At 37.1% G+C, this 22,081-nt stretch overlaps 1 protein-coding gene across 5 annotated transcripts; it reads left to right on the forward strand.

The window, feature by feature from the left end:
* Positions 1 to 10,654: 10,654 nt before the first annotated feature.
* On the forward strand, positions 10,655 to 21,902 carry LOC131651956 (DNA mismatch repair protein MLH3). Of its 5 annotated transcripts, none has more exons than XM_058921700.1 (25): positions 10,655 to 10,967; positions 11,070 to 11,121; positions 11,229 to 11,276; positions 12,710 to 12,864; positions 12,958 to 13,015; positions 13,638 to 13,695; positions 13,819 to 13,911; positions 13,984 to 14,149; positions 14,267 to 14,282; positions 14,406 to 14,626; positions 16,208 to 16,277; positions 16,369 to 16,458; positions 16,661 to 18,121; positions 18,218 to 18,296; positions 18,391 to 18,500; positions 18,945 to 19,018; positions 19,122 to 19,316; positions 19,843 to 19,887; positions 19,959 to 20,012; positions 20,338 to 20,444; positions 20,560 to 20,608; positions 20,696 to 20,755; positions 20,856 to 20,928; positions 21,203 to 21,288; positions 21,367 to 21,902. In XM_058921700.1, the coding sequence occupies exons 1-25, from the start codon at positions 10,842 to 10,844 to the stop codon at positions 21,541 to 21,543; spliced, it is 3,723 nt and encodes a 1,240-aa protein (XP_058777683.1). In that variant the 5' UTR covers positions 10,655 to 10,841; the 3' UTR covers positions 21,544 to 21,902. The 5 variants fall into 5 exon arrangements, with proteins under 5 accessions (XP_058777683.1, XP_058777682.1, XP_058777684.1 ...); XM_058921699.1 differs by having other exon boundaries at positions 19,119 to 19,316; positions 21,367 to 21,900; XM_058921701.1 differs by having other exon boundaries at positions 19,119 to 19,316; positions 20,856 to 20,995; positions 21,367 to 21,502.
* Positions 21,903 to 22,081: the final 179 nt, after the last annotated feature.

The raw sequence follows: 22,081 nt of genomic DNA on the forward strand, positions 1-22,081 counted from the left end.
GAAATATACTCCGCTTCTATGGTTGATAGTGCAACAACCTTCTGAAGTGTTGCTTTCTAACTAATTGCAGTGCCAAACATAATGAAAACATATCCAGAAATAGATTTTCTGGAATCCATACAACCTGCATAATCAGAGTCGACATATCCTTCGATTACTGCTTTACTATATTCACCCAAGGCTCCACCATAAATTAGGACTCTGTTCAGAGACCCATTTGTGTACCTTAAAATCCACTTCAGTGCTTGCTAGTGAGCCTTTCCAGGATTTGCCATTTACCTGCTTACAAGACTTACTGCATATGCTATGTCGGGTCTAGTACAACCATGACATACATCAAAGAACCAACTATATTAGCATATGGGATGCTATTTATATAGGCTCTTTCGACATCAGTACTGGGACACTGATCAATACTCAACTTGAATTGAGGGTTTGTTGGAGTCACGACTGGCTTCGAATTCGACATACCAAACTTTTCGAGAATCTTTCATAGATATGCCTTTTGAGATAAGCATAACTTCGACTTCTTTCTATCTCTTCGAATGTCAATTCCAAGAATCCTGGAAGCAGCTCCCAGATCCTTCATATCGAGCTCCTTATTGAGTTCAGCCTTCACCCTTGTCACATCTTCAACATTGTTGCTTGCTATGAGAATATCATCCATATAAAGCAACAAAATAACAAATGAATTACCAGGTCGAAATCTGAAGTAAACGCAGTGGTCGAACTGACTTCTAATGAAACTTATGCGTGCCATGAACTTGTCGAATCTCCTATTCCACTGTCGAGGAGATTGTTTCAGCCCATATAAAGATCTCTTCAGCTTACACACATATTCTTCCTTCCCCTTTTCGACATACCCTTTAGGTTGTCTCATCAGGATTGTTTCGTCTAGATCACCATACAAAAACGCAGTCTTCACATCCATTTGTTCTAGTTCAAGGTCGAACTGTGCCACCATGGCAAGCAACATTCGAATGGATCTATGCTTCTCAATAGGAGAAAACACATCATTAAAGTCGACACCTTCTTTCTGAGTGAAACCCCTTGCAACTAACCTTGCCTTGTATCTTTTCGACGCCACTCCTTCGATTCTTTCCTTAACTTTGAAAATTCATTTACAACTGACTAACCTTTCCCCAACAGGTTTCTTTATCAGTTCCCAAGTGTGATTATCGTGAAGAGATTTCATCTCATCATCCATGGCCTTCAGCCATTCAGTCTTATTTCGACTCCTCATAACTTCCTTGTAGTCTCTAGGTTCTTTGTCTAGAACCTCACTTGCAGAGATTAAGGCATAAGCTATAAGATCTGCATATCCAAGTCTCTAAGGTGGATTGATGGATCTTCTCGACCTATCTCTTGACAATAGGTAGTCATCGACAGTTTCCTCAATTTCCTTAGCATCTTCTGCTTCTTCTTTGACTTCATCAGGGATATGCAATTCAGCATCAACATGCTCCACCTCAACAGGAATGTCTACCTGTTCCAGCTCTTCTATACTTCGACCATCATCATCAGTTTTCTTGAAAGCCATTTCAGCTTCATTGAAAACTACATCTCGACTGGTGATACACCTCCTGTGACCTGGCTCTAGGCACCATAGCCTATAAGCTTTGACTCCTTCAGGGTATCCCATGAACATGCATTTCAGAGCTCTAGGCTCGACCTTATCTTGCCTAATGTGAGCATAGGCTACGCAGCCAAATACTCTCAGTTTGTCGAGATCTGGTGGATGTCCCGACCAAACTTCTTTAGGTGTCTTCATATCTAACACTGTCGAAGGACACCTGTTTATCAGATATGTTGCTGTCGAAACAGCCTTGGTCCAGAACACCTTCTTTAACCCCGCACTAGTCAACATGCATCTGACTCTCTCCAAAATAGTTCGATTAAACCTTTCAGCCAAACCATTTTGCTGTGGAGTACCTGCAGTAGTTCTGTGTCTTGCAATACCAGAGTCAGCACAAAAACTGTCGAATGCTTCATTGCAAAATTCAAGGCCATTATCGATTCTCAACCTCTTGACCTTCCTGCTAGTCTGATTTTCGACCAGAGTCTTCCAACTTTTGAAATTCCCAAAAGTTTCATCCTTAGTCTTCTGGATGAATACCCATAATTTTCTGGAATAATCATCTACTATGGATAGGAAATACCTCGCCCCATAATGTGATGCACACCTTGCAGGTCCCCAAAGATCAGCATGGATGTAGTAAAGGGATCCATGTGTTCTTTGTTTGCCTTTGTTGAACTTCACTCTGCAAGATTTTCCAAGTACACAGGGTTCACAAAACTTCAGCTTTTCGACTTTGTCTCCACCAAGTAGATTTTGTTTCCCTAATTCGACCAAACCCCTTTCACTGACATGGCCCAATCTCATGTGCCAGATTTCTGTCTTCGACAATGGTTTCGTGGATGCAACATTTGTTGAACCACTTACAACTTCATCCTCAAGGGTATACAAGCCTTGTTTTTTCACGCCTCTCAAGACTTCCTTCGACCCCTTCATGACTTTTAAGATACTTTTCTCTCCTTGGAAAACATATCCTTTCTTGTCGAATTCACCAAGAGAAAGCAGATTTCTCTTCAAATCAGGAACATACCTGACTTCAGTCAACAACCTTATTGACTCATCATGGAGCTTGAACCTCACAGATCCAACACCTGTAATCTTGCAAGCCTTGTCGTTTCCCAGCAATAATGATCCACCATCTTGATCACATAATTCCTCGAACAAGTCTTTGTTTGGAGTCATGTGCCAAGTGCAACCTGAATCCATAATCCACTCCTTCCTAGAGTCACTGCTTGAAACCACAAGAACATCGGATGATTCGAAATCATCTTGAACAATGGTAGCGTTGCCATTATCCTTACCTCCATGATCTTTCAGGCGTTCGGGACACACCTTTCTTGTGTGACCTTCCTTCTTACAATGATAGCATTGAATGCCAGATGCTTCGCCACTGTAGGACTTCGACTGGCTTTTGCCCTTCTTCTTGTCAAACTTACCATCCTTTCGTAAGAGTTTTCCTTTAACGGCAAAACCTTCACCAACAGTCGAAGGTTTATGCTCCTTTTGTTCGTTAAGGTCCTTTGAATATAGGGCTGATTGAACTTCTTCAAAGGTCAGGGACTCCCTTCCATACAAGAGAGTTTCTTTGAAGTGAGCATGTGATCGAGGCTAAGCGCACAATAGTAACAACGCTTGATCTTCATCATCGATCTTCACATTAATATTTTCAAGATCAAGAATCAGTTTGTTGAACATATCCAACTGCTCAGCCAACACTTTATCTTCAATCATCTTGAATGAATACAAAGCCTGCTTTAGGTAGAGTCGATTTACCAACGATTTGGTCATATACAAACTTTCAAGTTTCGCCCATAACCCTGATGTCGTCGTCTCCTTTGATACCTGACGTAGAACCTTATCACCAAGACTCAACATAATTGCGCTGTGTGCTTTCTCGATCATAGTTGTCTTCTCCGCTGCCGTTAATGCAACATTCATGGCTGCCTCTCCCTTAAACGCTTCCAAACAACCCTGCTGAACCAGTAGGGCTTTCATCTTTAAGCGCCACATATCGAAATCATTCACTCCGGTGAACTTTTCAATCTCATACTTTGTTGACGGCATCTTCTCCACGCTCACCGAACCAATTTGTTGTGAAAAACGATGTCAAGAACAAAATATAATAGGGATTAGGGAAGATAAAGAACAGGGAAGAAGAAGAACACAAGAAATTGGTTATAACTGCTATTCTTTTACTTTCTCTTAAAACAAGATTACAAGTTTACAAGAATAACAAATAACCTCTCTCACCCTAAATTAGGATTTGCAGCTTTTTGCAATGATGAGAGACTAGTATGTTATTTATAATAAAACCTAACATACTAACTAATGGGCTTTTTCCACAAGACCCATTACACAAGCCAACTTGATAAACAAGCTAACTTAACAAATTAGGGTTTAAACACTAAAACCTAATTTAACATGCTAACAACCCTAGCATCTTCGACACAAGCATGTGAACAACCTTCGACTTCATGCCTAATCCTGTCGAACCAAGAAGCTACCCTTCGACTATACTAGAGTTCGATCCAATATCTCACATGTTTTAAGAAACGAAAACTAGGATGAGCTAATCACAAATGCCATAACATAACGTTGTCATCATTATTATTCAAAACAAAAAAAAACTTAGAGAAGAAAATTATTGTTTTTTAAAGTAGTTGTGATGCAGATCCAATGTCAAGGTAGTAAGTCCTCCATTATTCTTAGCATTGCCAATCATCTTCCATAAGTTCAAATCCTAAAAGACATAGTGAGACCGAAAATAATTAGTTTGACAATTTATATCCTAGGCTAATTTACTGACATACATTAAATCATATGATAAGTTTGGAGCATGAAGGACATTGTTAAGAGTTAACAATGGAGACAACACAACTAGCCTTTTACCTGCAACGAATGAAAAAGAGTCACTTGCAATTTTTATTTTTGATTACATGCACATGAATTATATGAAGAGAAAAAAGTAGATTCACCTATCATGTGATTAGAGACACCTGAATCTATTATCCAAGTATGACTTGGGCTGACACTATGAAATGTAGAATTACCTTTTGTTGCTATAGAGCACCAAGGTGTTGGAGACTCGAGGAGTTTGAACAGTTTGTGTAGTTATTCCTAGTGAGTGAAATCTGAGTCGAAGAGGACTGTTGCCCTTGATCATAATTATTAGCCTAAAATGCACGACCACCTTTCTTCTTTCAGTTAGGAGATTTTCCAACAAGTTTCACATGTATTCCATTCGTGCCTGCAGTAATCACTCCAAGGAACTTTGTCTGACCTTTTTCCCTCATCGAGGTTCCTTGTAGCCAGAGTTGAGTATTCAGATTCAAAGCTTTTTGGTATCTTACCCATCATAATTTCTTGTTGTGCCTCATCCCTTCTTATTTATGCAAAAGTTTCACGAAAAGTTGACAATGATATTTTTCCTAAAACTCGACGTCTTACGTCATCAAGATCTTTATTCAACCCAACAAGAAACATGAAGACACAATCATTTTCTTGTCTATTGAAAAACAAAACACTATCTTATGCACACCTCCAATTGTCATCATAATAGAGATCCAACTCTTGCCACAAGGTCAACAACTAATTGAAATAAGCAGTTACACTTATGTTATCTTGTTTAGAATATGCCATAACTTTGATTTTAAACTAAAAATTTGGGAGGAGTTTTGAATACCAGAGCATGTTTCCTTGATTGCTTCCCACACATCCTTTATAGAAGGCAAAAACATGTAAGGCTTACCTATCCCAATATCCATAAAGCTTACCAACCAAGCAATAATCAAGGAGTTTTCAGACTTCCATTGTTTGTAAAGAGGGCACCCTCTTGCCGACTCAACTACTTCTCTTATTAAAAATCCAAGCATCCCTTTGATATCCAATACCAAACGAACGATTTGGGCACATTCATTGTAGTTATTCCCGTTCATCTTAGGAATACTGACCTTGAGGGAGTATAGGGAACCCTCTTGGTCATTGTAGCCTATGTTGAAATTATTGTCACCATAAACATTGTTGTTTCTATTTCCATTGTTGTCGCCATTACTGCCATTGTTTGCGACAAACTCTGGTATGTGAGCTGCGTGTCCACTACAAATGCCACGGTCACCACTGTCTTCTCTGCCACTACCATCTTCGTGGCCTCTATCACCGTCATTTCCGCGACCACAGCCGCAATCTAAGCCCGACTCAGGTAGTTGTTCACCATGGTTGATTATGGAGGATTCAACGTAGGCTTGTGCTATGGAAGACCACCTATTGTGATCCGTTATATGTGGCTAAACGGGTATGTGAAAACGGGTCAGATAAGGAAAGGGTTGAACATGAATTGTTTTCCCGAATCCCACTAATATCAAACTGTAGAGTATCTGATTCTCTAATTGCAGAAAATTATACGAGGTGGACCCGTGACATTATACTTATTCCCCTAATTCTAGTCTACTTAACAAAGAAAAAAAAGAATAATTTATTTGTGAAAATTTAATTTATAACTTAAAAAAATAATCAAATTTATAAATTAACAACATATCATAAGGGTCGTCGGAGACAGTTTCTAATTCCTTTTTGGCTGACAGTTTTCTACCGGCACAACCATCAGTTTCACGGAGTGAGGAGCAGCACTGCCATGCACAGTCTCAAGATTGTGTGGGAATTCTTGACGGCGGAAACGGTTTGTTTGATAACGCGGTGTCTTCGGCTAGAGTGAAGAAGAGTAAGTTGCTAAAGAAGGCCAGGATTAAAAAATTAACGGATGTGGGAGGTGTTATTCACAAGAGGTCAATTCGGCCTGTTAAAAAGATTTTAGGGAAAACTCAGAACCCGTCGGGACTATTCACAGGAAGGAGGCGTAAAGCCATGTCAAATAATGAACTTCCAGCCTCTAAAGGTAGTGGGACGGATATGTTGTATTCTGCCCCAGCTTTATTGTGTGATGATAAGGCTTCGGGGTCTTGTGGTGTTGACAGTGGATTTTCAGACATCAACAGAAATAATTGTAGGATGTGGGGCAACTTGGACTGTGAAGCCGGTTCAAAAATGTGGAAGGCTATGGAAGCATTAGGGGTTTCGGGTGTGGGCAATGAAAGTGTTATCTTGGAGTGACTTGAGTTTTTGGAAAAAGAAGCTTTAAGAAAGGAGTCCAAAAAAGTTGTATCATGATTATTGGATCCTTAAACATTAGAGGGGGTGGTAATGCTCTAAAAAGGAGAAGAATTAATTCTTTGATTTTTAAGGGTAATGCGGATGTGTTCATGTTACAAGAAACTAAATTGGTAGATATTCAAGACTTTGTTGCTAAAAGTTTTTGGTGTACAAACGGTATTGGATTTTCGTTTTCTAATGCGACGGGTAGATCGGGGGGTCTTTTAACTTTGTGGAAGGAAGATGCGTTGGAGGTAATTACTAGTTTCAAAGGAGAAGGTTATCTTGGCATCAAATTTAGGAAAAACAATAATTTCTTTTACTTAGTGAATGTTTATTCCTCTTGTGTTTTGGATAAGAAAAGAATTCTTTGGAGAAGGTTGTTGGATTTAAAGGGGTTGTTCAATGATGGGGAATGGATTATAGGAGGGGACTTTAATGCGATTAAAGAGCGTGGAGAACGAAAGGGTAGGATGGTGATGTCTAACACAAATGAAATGGAAGAATTTGCGGATTTTATTTCGGAAAGCATGTTGGTGGATATTCCTTGCAAAGGAAAAAAAATTTACTTGGCAAGGAGGTGATGGTAGATCGAGGAGTAGGATTGATAGATTTTTGGTGTCAGATAAAGTGGTGAACGATTGGGGGATTGTTGGTCAATTTGTGGGGGATAGAGATTTATCCGACCATTGTCCTATTTGGTTAGAGGTGGATAATAATAATTGGGGGCCAAAACCGTTCAAGTTTAACAATGAATGGTTCTCTATTGATTCTTTTTTACCTTTTGTGAAGAAGGAGTGGGAAGATCTAAAGGTAGAAGGAAGAGGGGATTTTGTCTTGAAAGAAAAACTCCGACTTCTTAAAGGAAGACTTAATTGGTGGAACAAAGAGGTGTTTGGTAGAATCGATTTGGAGATTGAGGAGGGCGTTAGGGATATTAATTGTGGGGATGAGTTGTTGAATGAGATGGAGGGAGATTTTCAATCCGAATTTCTTCAAAATAGGAAGGAGGCTACTAGTCGGTTTTGGAATAAGTTGAGAATTAAAGAGAATATGTTGCTTCAAAAATCTAGATTAAAGTGGCTAAATGAGGGGGATTCAAATAGCGGTTTTTTCCACAAAGTTTTGAAAGATAAGAGGAGACAAAATCACATTGGGCCGTTAAATACTCCGGGTGGATCCTTGAATTCCGTAAGGGAGATTAAAGATGAAGTTTTTCGCCATTTTTCAAGTAAATTCGAAGATGAGGGGGACTTTGGCATGACGTTAGAGGGGATACCGTTTGATTTTATAAGTGGGGAGAACAAAAGGTGGATTGAAAGGCCTTTTCAAGAAGAAGAGGTAAAGGAAGCTTTAGCTTGTTGTGGGGGTTCCAAGAGCCCGGGGCCCGACGGTTACACTTTTCATTTCATCAAGAAATGTTGGTCTTTTCTTAGTGCCGATTTCATGCGATTCCTTGATCATTTTTATGCGGGGGGAGAGTTGTCAAAGGCGGTGACATCTTATTTTTTGGCTCTTATTCCGAAATCTTCTAACCCGTTAGATCTTGATGACTATAGGCCTATTTGTTTGGTGGGGTGTATGTACAAGGTGGTAGCTAAAATTTTGGCGGGTAGATTGAAACTTGTTTTGGATTCTATAGTCTCTCATTGTCAAAGTGCTTTTGTTCCGGGAAGGCAATTACTCGACGGTGCTCTCGTTGCTAATGAAGTGGTAGATTATGCTCGGAAAGAAGGTAGTTCTTGTCTTCTTTTCAAAGTGGATTTTGAGAAAGCTTATGACAAGGTTTCATGGAAGTTTCTTCGGTTTTTGTTGGTTAAAATGGGGTTTGGTGATAGAGGGAGGAAATGGATGGAGTTATTAATTTTCAATAGCAACATGTCGGTGGTGGTAAATGGTAGTCCAACCAAGGAGTTTGTTGTCAAACGGGGGCTTAGACAAGGTGACCCTTTATCTCCTTTTCTTTTTGTTTTGGTAGCGGAAGCACTTGCTCGGTTGGTTAGAAAATCCGTGGATTTAGGGGGTTTTGAGATGTTTGATATTAATCGAAGGTGTAATGTGGATATTCTCCAATTTGCGGATGACACTTTGTTGGTCGGAAAGGGGACGTGGAAACATGTTAAAGCAATGAAGTTGGTGTTGAGAGCTTTTGAGTTGGTGTCGGGTCTTGGAATTAATTTTCATAAAAGCAAGTTGATTGGAATTAATGTGTCGCATAATTTTTTGGAGGCCGCCGCTTGTTTTCTTTCTTGTAAAAGGGAAGAAAGTAACTTTTTATTTCTTGGGTTTCATATTGGTATAAATCCTAGGAAGGCTTCTTCTTGGAAGCCGCTATTGGAGAAGGTGAAAAATCGTGTGGCGGGTTGGAAGAATTGATTTCTCAATCTTGGAGGTAGAATCACTCTCTTGAAATCTATATTGTGTTCTCTTTCTATCTTCACTTTATCTTTCTACAAGATGCCGGTTAAAGTGGTCAAAGAATTCAATAAGATTCAAAGCAATTTCTTATGGGGAGGGGTGGCGGAAAAAAGGAAAATTCATTGGATAAGTTGGAAGGTTGTGACTTTACCCTTTGTAAAGGGGGGTATAGCTATCAAGGATATTTCCGACTTCAATTTAGCTCTTTTAAACAAGTGGAGATGGAAGATTATTAATGGTTCCAATTCTTTGTGGTATGAGATCTTGAAAGCCTGTTACGGAGATTTATCCTTGCACATCCTATGCGGAGGCGGCGCTCATGTGTGCTCTTCTTCATCCCATTGGTGGAGGGATATTCTAAAGGTTGGTTTTTTTAACTCATCTATTTCATCCCTTTCTTCCGGTGATCCGTTGATTTCTAATTGTTGTTTCAAAGTGGGAAATGGTTTCAACACACCTTTTTGGGAGGTGCGGTGGTTAAACAATTGTGCTTTGATGGATTCATTTCCGAATCTTTTTTTGCTATCTTCTTTGAAAAAAGTTTCGGTGGCGGCTATGGGAGGGTGGAGTGAGGGTATTTGGAAGTGGGGGGATTTAGGTATTTCGGGGACGGCGTTTCTTGAGCCCGGAATTGCTTTGGATTATTCGATTTTGCGAAATCTTTTGGAGAGTTTTGGCGGATTTCAAGAAGGGAAGGATTTAGTTGAATGGTCTCTTGACTCGGAGAAAGGATTTACGGTATCTTCGTGCTATTCCATTTATGCGCAAAAGCACATTCCTTTTGGTCCTTTTAATAGGCACGATGAGGCGTTGGAGTTAATTTGGAAGATGGAGATTCCCTTTAGGATTAAAAGTTTTGGTTGGAGGCTTTTTGTGAATAGGCTTCCCACAAAGGATCTATTGGTGTATAGAGGTATTAACTTAACTTCTACTAATTTAAAGTGTGTTTTTTGTGATTTGCATTTGGAAGATAGGGACCATATCTTTTTCAAATGCGTTGTGATTAATTATGTTTGGAAGGAAATTGCAAAGTGGGTGGATTTTCCGGGTTGGAACATGGAGGATTGTATTCCTTTTTTTATGGAATGGTATTCGATGGGCCGTAGAAAAGGTATTAAAAAAGACAAATTGGGGGTGTTTTGGTTAGCCACTTTTTGGATTATTTGGTTGACAAGAAATGGTTTTTGCTTTAGGAATGAGGCTTGGAATGTTAATAATATGATTTGGAATATCAAGATCTTGATATGGAGATGGTCTTTTATAGGCGATATTGCTCATCCCAATTGTAGCTTTTACGATTTTGTTAAGGACCCGGTGTCTTTTATGTCGTAATTATAATTGGTTTGTAATATTGACTTTTGACGGTATTAATCCGTTTCCTGTGTAACAGGGTTGGAGAACCCTTAGTTCTCCGGTTATTATATTCTTGTTTACACAAAAAAAAAAAAAAAAAAGCACTGTAAAAAAAAAAGTATAAATCATACTAAGTGGTTAACCACTTAACCGACACACGTTCCTTGCAAGTTTCAGTTTGAAATCAAACCGCCAATATTCGCACAGCTTCGAAAACAGAAACACATACAGCTCTGGGAGTGAGTGAGCTATTCCCCGATCAAACGTCGACGTTTAATCAGAAACCCTAGGATCCCTCATTTGAGTATCACGCTGTTTATATTCGTCGCGATCCTGGCAGCGAAGCTTGATGGCGACGATAAGGCCATTGCCGGAATCTGTTCGTAGCTCAATTCGTTCTGGCATTTCCTTGTTCGATTTCACAAGAATCGTCGAGGAACTTGTTTTCAATAGCCTCGATGCCCGTGCTACAAAGGTATATCATACTCTATTATATCTTTGCTTTCAATGTTTTGGTAATCGTTGAAAAGTGCTTATGGCTATACATGAACTCTGTGTTGTTTTTTGTTTGTTTTAGGTATCAGTGTTTGTTAATGTTGGGAACTGCTTCTTAAAAGTAGTTGATGACGGTAATTTTTGTTTTATTTTGGAAGTTTATGTTTTTTATTTGCATGCTAAACTTGTGGCTAACTTTAGTTTTTCGTCTAATTTTTGAATTCGATGAATGGGTTTGTAGGAGATGGAATTACTCGAGATGGACTGGAATTGGTGGGAGAAAGATATGGTGTGTTATGTGTACATCTTCATTTTTGGTTTTTTATCTTTGATATTGTGGACTTGTCGATGGTTTATTCATGTGAATATGTGATCATTTTGATGTGCCCGCATGTTCCCTTTCTTGATGTGTTTTCTGAATGCAGCAGTCTCAGGCTGACATTAGTTTTTTTTTTGTTTTGTTTTGTTTTGTTAAATAATGTCTGGTGGAAGATATGTGGTGATTAAGACTCTCTTTGAAAGTTTGAGAAGATATGTGGTGATTAAGACTCTCTTTGCGAGTTTGAGAGTTAGAGGGCAAGAAAAGGGAGGACTTTTTGGAAGGAGGAAAATGAAATGGAAGAGAGGATAATCCATTAACTTGAATAGGGGGATTTTTTTTCTTCATAATACAAAATTCTCCCATAAAATGGGAAAACTGAAAAATTGTATTGAACTGAGGGTTAAGGAGGGTTTCAATAAATTCTTCAAATTCAATCAATGTTATAATACTCTCATAATTAAAAATAGATTAGTGATAAGCATTCATTTATCATTCTTCACAAAAGCATCCTCTTAAAATACGTGAAGCTTTCTCTATTTTTTAATCTACTCTCCTCCCCCCAAATTCCCTCATCTCCAAACTCGCAAATAGGGCCTAAAAGGCCACCAAAAGACATTTATATATTGTTTTTAAATATTTTTCTACTTACTTGTGGGCCATAGTTACTAGATAAAGTTGTCTTTATGCGGTGAGCTAGATGACTAAGCATGTATTTGGAAACTTAATTTTCCACTTTGGAGTCATGCGTTGGTCTTGAAGCTATGCCTACCAGCAAGTGGTGGCTTACCATGTTGGGGATGGCTTGCTACTGCGTTTCCAAACACACGCCAAGTGATTTTGCCTATCCCCTGTCACACGATCAATTTTCTTTTGTGGTTATATGTGATATGATTTGATATTTGATTGATTTATCTGCATTTTGGTCATATATGCGGCTACACTTCATGGTTAGTGTTATACATGTGTATGTGTAACAACATAATCTGCTGTCCCAGGACTCTGAATATTACCCCTTCCGTCTCTAATTATAAAATTCACTTTCCATATTTGTAGTCCATTTTTTTAAGACCCTCTACAAACTTTCATGTGCACAAATGGTATCTTTTCAACATAATCCTATTAAATTTATAATTGAAGGAATATTTATGTGAAATTAACACACTTTTACAAATTTATTGTAACAACATTTTTTAATACTTGTAAAATTTGTAAAGGGTCTTACAATAAGGAACAAAGGGAGTTGCTAGTAGAAGTAACTGGGTGTATATGGTCTGTTGCTTTGTTTAAAACATGACATGTAAAATTTAACATTGAGTGAGTTTCCTTTAGGTGCTTATCTTCCGTGAATAAATTTTCCTTGCTGCCTTTGATAATACCGTGAATGCATATTTGTCAAGCAGCAACATCAAAATTTCTTAATTTGGCTGACCTAAATACCACAAGTGAAAACTTTGGTTTTCGTGGTGAAGCTTTAGCTTCCATTTCCGAAGTCTCTTTGTTGGAAATAGTGACAAGAGCTTCTGGAAGGCCAAATGGTTATAAAAAGGTATTGAAGGTAAGGATAACTTCCAACCTTTTATTTTAGTAGACTAATCATATTATAGCTGCTATTAATGCAATGTTTGATATTTTATTTTATTGACTGCAGGGGTGCAAGTGTTTATACCTTGGTATTGATGATGATAGAAAGGAAGTAGGCACAACAGGTGATAACGTTTGATTAGTCTAACAGTTGTATAGTTTTTGTTTCTTTGTATGACTAAAGATGGCACCTATTAATGCATACACGATATTCCTTTTTCCTAAATCTACATGTTGCATGAGATTTAGGTAGTGTTTGGCAGATAGATTAAAATAGGGCATATTATAATATATGGAGTCTGTTTCATATGATTAGTGTAGATTATTCATATAATTAGTTCAAAAAGTTATTTAATCTGCATTAAATATATAGGTAGATTATTCATATAATTAGCCCAAAAAGTTATCCAGTTATCCGCTATCCCGCTGTCCCATTTTTGGGGTCGGCCGCTCCGCTCCACTATTTGGGATTAATAACTCTGATTTTATGTCTTTGAACTTTTGACTTTCAATTTATTGATTTCTACATCATCCCGCACTTGATAATTAATCTTCACTTTGGCTTTCAGTTACATTATTTTCTCTCATAGTAATATCTCTTCCACACAGGGAAATCTGGGATATGTGTTCCATATTCATTGTATTTATGAGACTAGAAAATCCTTTCTTTAATGATGTGATGACTACTTTTATCTGGTTTACTTAATACAATTAATTATTTACTAATTAAGGCCTTATGTCTTTCAGTCATTGTCTGTGAAATATTTTACAACCAACCAGTTCGGAGGAAGCACATTGAGTCCAGGTTGCTTTTCTCTTGTCCACCTTACAAGTGATATGTTTTCTGTGGTCGTAGTTTTCTTTTATGGAAACTATGTCTCATTCGAAAATTTGGATTGACTGATGAGTTTCATCTTTGAATTGGAAGCCCCAATAAGGTACTCCAATCAATCAAGAAATGTGTAATGCGGCTTGCACTTGTGTGCCCAAATATTTCCTTCAAAGTTGTTGATATTGAAAGGTATCTTCTCTGAAAAATTTCTAGTTGTATCTTTATAATTTTTTTCTCACACTTTTTACACCCTATATGTAGAGAGGATGAGCTTTTCTGCTCACATTCTGCTGCTTCTCCACTGTCACTTGTAACCGCTGGCTTTGGGGTGGAGGTGACGAACTCTCTTCATGAATTAGAAGTTGAAAACAATATCATAAAGCTTACTGGATACATATCAGATCCTTGCAATACCCTAGATATGAAGGTGATTTATATTTCTAATGCAAAACGTCAATCTTCTATCTCATCTCATTGTAACTTCGGGGTTGGTTTTTCTGTCTCATCCCCTAACTTTTCGTGTGTTAATATGTTTTCTTTGCAGGCTTTACAGTATCTCTGTATCCTTGTGAAAATACAGGTTTAGATATTGAAATTGTAATAATAGTACAAAGTGGATGTGTTGAGGTTTGGAAAAGAATCAAATTTCATAAACATTTGTTCGTAGACTTTAACATGGTTAGATATTAACTCACAGTTCGTTTGCAAGGGACCTATTCATAAGCTTTTAAGTCAACTGGCTATTAGGTTTGAGCATCGTAACTCATGGAGTGCTGATAATGAATGCAAAAACAAAAAGAGAGACAGATCACAGCCATGTCCGGCTTATATCTTGAATTTAAGGTGCCCCCGCTCTTTATATGTTTTGAGCTTTGGGCCATCAAAAACTTATGTTGAATTCAAGGTAGTCTCCTGGTTTTTCTCTCAACTACTCAAGTATTATCTTATTAGTAATTTTGAGTTTGTGCTGTATAATTGTTTGCATAATATCCATAAATGATTTTTGTATGGTACACAACTAGTGACATGAACATAGAAGGGAAGTGCAAAAGATTGTCTCGTAACTATAAGTGCCAAAGGTCAACTTTGAGTGCTTATCTTGATTCCATTTGTTCATGAGATAGTATTGTGGTACATTTTTTTGCGATATTGCTTTAGTTGAAAAATCAAGAGAAGAAATGATTGAGAAGTTAGAGTGATTTCTTTCTAAGATATAGAAGTATAAAACAAAGTATATGGAATACAATTTAGCAAGAGAGACATAAATACTTGTAGAGGTAAAACATGGAGAGCATACCATAATACTGTGGGTCCATTGTAGAAAGGGATGGCGAGATAACATCAAGTAGATAAACTAGATGTTGTAAATAATTAATTTTTACTATTGTTATTAGTAGTTTGAATTCGTACCTTTAGTCCATTAGTCACGGCCCATTAGGCTAGAATAGTCTATACGAAAAGATTAGTCCTTGTACATTAATCATACTGAAAATATATTATTCAGTTTTCACATGGTATTACAAGCTCTCGCTCTTGAGGCTCTCATTTCCGCTTAAAGACCCCTAGCTGCCTTCATTCTGGTTCTGTTCTTTTTCTTTCTTTCTGAAACCCTAACCACCTCATTCTGGCCCCTGCCTTCATTGCAATTGTCTTCCCTTTGTTTAACACAACATCCTAGCCACAGCCTCTCACTACCCATAGGCAGTTCTCCACCCTATTTTCCCAGATCATAGATCGGCTCGCCCTCTTTCCCTTATGTAAGATTGAGTTAGGTCCAATCCAAATTCTATGAATAGAGAATGTCTTGGCTATGATCTATAATAGATAAATACCACACATACTTAGAGGAAAACTATACTACAGGAATAAGACCTGTAATGTCTTATGGAATTGAAAGTTGAATAGTAAGGACTAAAAAAAAGAGAGAAGAATACTTAGTATCTCAAATATGAGAATATTACATGGATGAGTGCTTTGAACAAGACAAGATAGAATTAGAAAAACAATCATTAGAGTAAAAATTAGGATAGCTCCCATTGTAGAAAAGATGATAGAATCTCGTCTTAGGTGGTCTAAGTGTCTGTAAAGAAGTGTTGGCAAAGAAGGTTAAAAAGATAGAAGATTGTTCAATTGTTAAAAGTAGAGAGAGGTCAAAGAAGACTATTTGTCAAACTATTAAGAGAGTATAGAGAGATAAATAGTCCATCTTTGGACCAAATACATGACAAGATTTTATGCCATTAACTGATCCATGTAGATGACCTCATTTAGTGGGTAAGTGTTTGGGTCTTGGTGTTCTAGTTTAGTTTTTAGCTTATATAATACTTCATGTAATCTGGGTGGTGTAAATAAACTTCAACAAAGAACAGCTAGCAGAGATTCAAAGCTTCTTTCCCATGCTAGCTATAGTTTCAGTATAAGTTATTTTATCCCAGCCCTGCATCCTACACAAATTTGATTGTTTTCTTTTTCCCCACTTTCTAAGGATTGGACTCCAATACTAAACTTCATTGAAAAGGTCATCAAACATTTCTGGGAGGGAAGCATAGCATATGGTATACCCTCTCACTGCGTCTTATTGATGATATATATAATATAATGAATTGTCAGTTTTTATGCTTTTACTAATCTTTGAGATCCTTGCAGGAGATTCCATCAATAAAGCCACTTATACTGTTCAAAAAGATCAACAGGAAAAAGTAGATCTAGATGTCAACACCATTTCAGCGGAAGCAGGTAAAATTCTAATTTGGCGATCATGTAATTTCCTTCCTTTACACTAATTAAGTCTGATAAATTCTGATCAAGTAACATACATATCGTAGGAAAATATTATTTGAACAATAATTGCATAAATGCTAATTAGGCTACAGAAGATCATGTTAGTTTGGTTTCTCTTTTAACATTTAAAGATTGTTCTCAAATATCTTCAATGCAGATATATCAAAATTTGGAAACCAAAATCGTAAAGGTTGTTTAGACCTCTTCTTTTCCACTTCAGACAAGCTAACTGAAGATGACAATCATGAATGCAAAAGGGAGGATGTTAGAACCAATGTTGGTTACTTACATCGAAGGACTGAGATGTTCAAAGATAAACAAAACATGGGAGGGCTTCATTGTTGGACCGGTTATTCTGGAAATTTACTAGACGTTTCATACGCCAAAAGCATGGTTACCACTAAGAAAAAGAACAACAATTTTTTGACGTATGATAACAATGATTTGTTGCAAGGAGTTTATTTTTCAGATGGTATGCGTCCTGCTGTAGAAAATTTATATGATAATATACCTTTTTATGCAACAAGCTCTTCACATGGAAGAAAATTAGATAAAGTAGATGCTAGTGTGCTATGTGAATCATTTGAAGGTGATTCCATTTATGACTCCTATGGGTTCGGTTATGATGTAGAGATTGATGGGGATTTTCAAAAGCCTTTTCTAAAAAGCTGCTCTACACAAAAAGGAAGTATTCTGCATGAGAAGGCTTTGCTCGTAAATAATGAGCCTGAACTCCAAACCTTTAGCTTTTGGAGCAAGCAAAATCTAGGGGGGGATTGTTTCATAGGTAAGGATTTAAATGCCCTTCCATGTGTAGAAGTTGCAAAAAAATTGAAGATGTCTGAAGATTCTGATTTTCTTTTAAGAGCACAGTCTAAAGAAAATTGTCGACCTTCAGTTTCATGGTATTCAGCAACACAAATAGGAAACTCTAGTTCTGGTGATCAGTTACCAAACTCTGAAAGGCATCCTGTTTATCAAAGTCCCTCACCTAAGGCTACTGCATTGGGTGTTTATCATACCAATGATATTAGTGATCTTCAAAGAGCATCTAGATGCTATGAAAGGACTCACCATACACAAAATTTTTACGATGAAGAAATTGGGAACAACTTCAGTTACAATCTTGAGGGAGCATCTAAATACTGCAAAAGGATCCATCGTACACATGTTTTTGATGATGAAGAAAAAGAATACAATTTCAGTTATGATATGTCAAGGCATGCTAACCAGCAAACCTGCACCTCAAGTTTTGCAAATAGTGGATTTAGTTTTGATGGTGCTGTTGATTTTAATGAAATTCTTAACCGATTGGTTGACTGGCCTGATTTCAGTGATTCATATTTCCCAAAAAGATCGGATATTTTAAATGAGGAAACCAACTTGCTATTAACTGAGTCATATGTTGGAAACTGTACGAGACCCAACATTAGCAACGGCAAAAGGGATCGTTTTAGGCATCCAGTTTTGGAGAAGACTCATGTTAGATCGAAAAGAAGCTTCTCAGCTCCACCATTTCATAGAAGTAAAAGGAGGTTTTTCTCTTTAAATCAACTTCCAGATATGATAGCTGAAAGATATACTGGCCAAGCATCCCAACCTACTACCAATCTTCTAGGTTTTCCATTTTCTTGCTTAACATCCTTTGCTCCCTTTTTCTAATGTAACAACATATTTAATAAATCAAATTGGACTAATGCTTTTGAATCTGCAGAAGCCAGTGATTTTAAATATTCTCAACATCCTTCTGGTGCTTTTCACCCCAGCAATGAAGATCTGTTGCAAGATTTGAAGTACAGTATTATTATCTTATTGACCCTTTCTTAAGCTGCTAAACGGTTGGTAATAACTTCTCATTGACCCTTTGTGGTTTTTCCCTGATCATAGAACTAATGAAAAACGGAGTTCAGAGTTTCTCGGGGCTCCACAGATTGATGACATTGCCAAGACTGATGGTTTTGAAAGTTTCAATGTTCAACAGAATGATCAATTCAGGGGTAAGTTTAATGTGTTGGCAAATCTTGTCTCATAAGTCTTGCCCAATAACATCTGCTAATTTGAAATAGTTTTGCCATAGAACCATGTCAAATATTGCCCAGCCTTGAATGAGGAGTGAGTTGAAAGGGATCATGTCTTATCTCTGGATAGTATCTTGAGAAACTATTTATTTCTTAAATAAGAAGTTTCTTTAATACAAATTACCTTATGCTGTGTAAAACTGGGAATTTCTCTGTTAAATCTGCCATAAATAAAGACTAGAGATTGTTGAAGTTTTGCATTTTCTATTATCTTTTGTGCTGAAGAAGTTTACTGTCAATTGGAATGGATTATGCTTGTAATTTTCCTCCATGTTTATATGATTAATAAATGAGCACTTAAATTATTTGTCTAATCTTTCACTTAGTAATTTGCTGTCAAACCCATGTTATCTTGTATTTCAGAATTGATATCTAGGGAAGTGCAAGATCCCATAGATTATGGGAACAAATGGAGGAGCCACTCACCTCAAACTCAAGTAATTTTGTCAATATTTGAGACATAATACATTACATTGGAGATGTTAGTTATTATGTTGGAGATTTTGTGATCTGACTAGGATTACAATCATTGTGCAGAAGAACGATAAACTAATTGATATTGGAAATCAAAACAATATACTTGACATTTCTTCTGGATTCTTGCATCTTGCCGGAAATTCACTAATACCTGAAACAATTAGTAAGAAATGCCTCGAGGATGCCAAAGTTCTCCATCAGGTCGATAAGAAATTCATTCCAATCATGGCTGGCAAAACCCTTGCCGTTATTGATCAGGTCTGTCGTTGAACATTATTGCATTATGGTTAAATTTCTCTCCTGGTTAACATGCATAGGGTTGGAGAATATTCACTATGACACATCACATCATTACAAAGACATAGCATAACAGATATTTACAAGTTAACCTTCTGAATGCACATGCAGCTCCTGGTTAGTCTTTTTGTTGCATCTGTCTAGTACAGTTCAACTTGAACTGTGGTTCAAAGCACAACCCAAGATGTCTTTTATCTCACTTTCCTTTTGAGCAGGCATAATGTACTCTACGGAGACACCCACACAACACATTTCCCCCAACACTACTTGCCTCTACCATACATACCCATTGGGTTGTGTCTTCTTCCTCACCTCCTTGACTTCCCAGCATGTCTTAGATGACTTAAAGAGCATTCAGAAATGCTTGTCAAGTGCATACATTACGTGCGACATTCCTGACCTGTGGAAACTGAGAACCCCCCTTCAGGAAAGTTGGATGTGTAACATTGTGACAATAGTTTTTTTTTTTTTTTTTTTTTTTTCACAGCATGCCGCAGATGAAAGAATCAGACTAGAAGACTTACGTCAAAAGGTAAACTGTTTGCATTTAATAGGGCATCAATATTTCTCCAGAATGACTTACCAAACTAGTTGAATATTTAGGTATTATCTGGAGAAGCAAAAGCAATAACCTATCTAGACGCTGAACAGGAGCTGGTATGTATTAGAGATATATTTCAGCTAGACTTTTAAATCATGTATTGTTGCCTAACTGATAATTAACTGTTCAGTTAGTTCTCCCAGCTCTCTAATGCCACTGACAACTGTCAGTATGTAATAGGAAAACCTGCTATAGCAGGTAAACTGTTTGCAACTATAAATACAAACAGTTTCTCTCTCTTGCAACTTTCACATCAATGAAAATCAGTTGCAACTGAAAATGTCTATTCTCTCTATACTTTCTATTATTATTTAGATGTCAAGCGTGGCATGTTTTTTTAGCTTTGAATTTCTTAAATTGTTAGAAAGATGTTTCATGCAGGTGCTGCCAGAGATGGGTTATCAATTGCTTAATAGTTACAGTGAACAGATAAAAGATTGGGGATGGATCTGTAAGATTCATACTCAAAATTCTGATTCCTTTAGAAGGTATACCTCATTTTGTCTGGTGGAGTTTGAAATAGTTATAAGATAACCATTGTTTCTGTACTGCAGAGTCTTTGATTATCTCTGTAATGAATCAAGATTTTGATTATCTTTGCAGGAATTTGGATATTCTCAACAAACAACAAATGACCATCACCCTTGTTGCGGTCAGCACTATATCTTTTTACTTTCTTTTAAATACATGTGACTTTATTTTGCTTTTCATATTACTGATGTTAATTATTTACTTGTAGGTACCGTCCATTTTAGGTGCCAATTTAAACGATGTTGATCTATTAGAGTTTCTTCAGCAGGTTACAAAAATCTTGTTTAAAACCTTCCTACTTCAAGTTATCATTGTTTAATAAATGGACAACTTTAGTACTTTTAACTTTAAAATATATTTACCTTTAGCTTGCTGAAACTGATGGATCATCAACAATGCCACCCTCCGTTGTACGACTCCTAAATTCGAAAGCGTGCAGAGGTACATGCCTAATCTTACTAGCTACAACCACTTACGCTCAGAAGTTTGGAAAGCCTTGCTCTTACATGTAAACGAGGATCTTTTTTCCAATGAAGCTAGAGTGCTCTGGACATAATAATCTACAAAGGCATTACCAAAGTCTCCCTATTTTTGGAGCTTGCACGGAATTATTCTTTTATTTTCTGAATAACATATGCCATAATTCCCATCTTTTATGATGTGTTCATCCACATATTGCAGTTTCTTTTAATTTTATAAACGCTTTTTTCTGAAGGTGCAATTATGTTTGGGGATTCATTGCTACCATCAGAATGTTCCCTTCTAGTTGAAGAGCTAAAGCATACATCACTCTGTTTCCAGGTAAGATATATTAGGTTTTTCATGTTTATGGATTTTGGAAGGCAATTTTCATGATAAATTGAGCGATTCACCTTGCAGTGTGCTCATGGACGACCAACCACTGTTCCTCTAGTCAACTTGGAGGCACTGCATGATCAAATTGCCCAGTTTGGACTGATGAATGAGGGCTCAAGTAATGATAAGTGGCATGGCTTACAAAGACATAAAGTGTGTTTAGAACGAGCAGTCCAGCGTTTAAGTTCTGCTAGGAGTTGAGACTTATGAAGAAACCGAAGTTGTTATTACTACTAGTTGTGGAGAGATCAGTTCAACATAAATAATGCTCTCATACGAAATCAGACTTTTTGATTTGAGTGTACAGCAACATTACCAAAGTTGTAAATAATGAAACACACACACACTCACACAGATATTAGTGTAATGCCATTTGATAAAGTTTTGTTATAATAATCGATTGAGTTAGAATGCAGACACACAATCAACCAACAATCAAATACAATTTTGAATGCAGACACACAATCAACCAACAATCAAATACAATTTTGTTCAGAGTTTATTATCAGTGTGGCACAAACACACAGATAAGTAAACACCACTAATGTCTAAAACTAGTTATAATTATGGGTGAAACACGTCAAAATAATAAATATAAAATAACTAAAAAATGTGGAGGAAAAATAATGATTTGGAGTTTCTTAATAAAGAGAGAAAATTTGGGTGGAATAAACAATTGTGGTGTAGTGTAAATATAAACAGCAACAATATAAGAATATACTGTTGGGACGTAAGTATT

Source organism: Vicia villosa, linkage group LG2 (genome assembly GCF_029867415.1).
Source record: "Vicia villosa cultivar HV-30 ecotype Madison, WI linkage group LG2, Vvil1.0, whole genome shotgun sequence".
NCBI classification, from domain to species: domain Eukaryota; kingdom Viridiplantae; phylum Streptophyta; class Magnoliopsida; order Fabales; family Fabaceae; genus Vicia; species Vicia villosa.

What these genes read in the sequence shown, in the direction of transcription:
- LOC131651956 (XM_058921699.1), top strand. Translation starts at nt 10,842, where the DNA reads ATGGCGACGATAAGGCCATTGCCGGAATCTGTTCGTAGCTCAATTCGT. An exon ending in AAACTTATGTTGAATTCAAG is followed by an intron (nt 14,627 to 16,207) that starts GTAGTCTCCTGG and finishes CCACTTTCTAAG; the next exon opens with GATTGGACTCCAATACTAAA. An exon ending in GCCACTCACCTCAAACTCAA is followed by an intron (nt 19,019 to 19,118) that starts GTAATTTTGTCA and finishes ATCATTGTGCAG; the next exon opens with AAGAACGATAAACTAATTGA.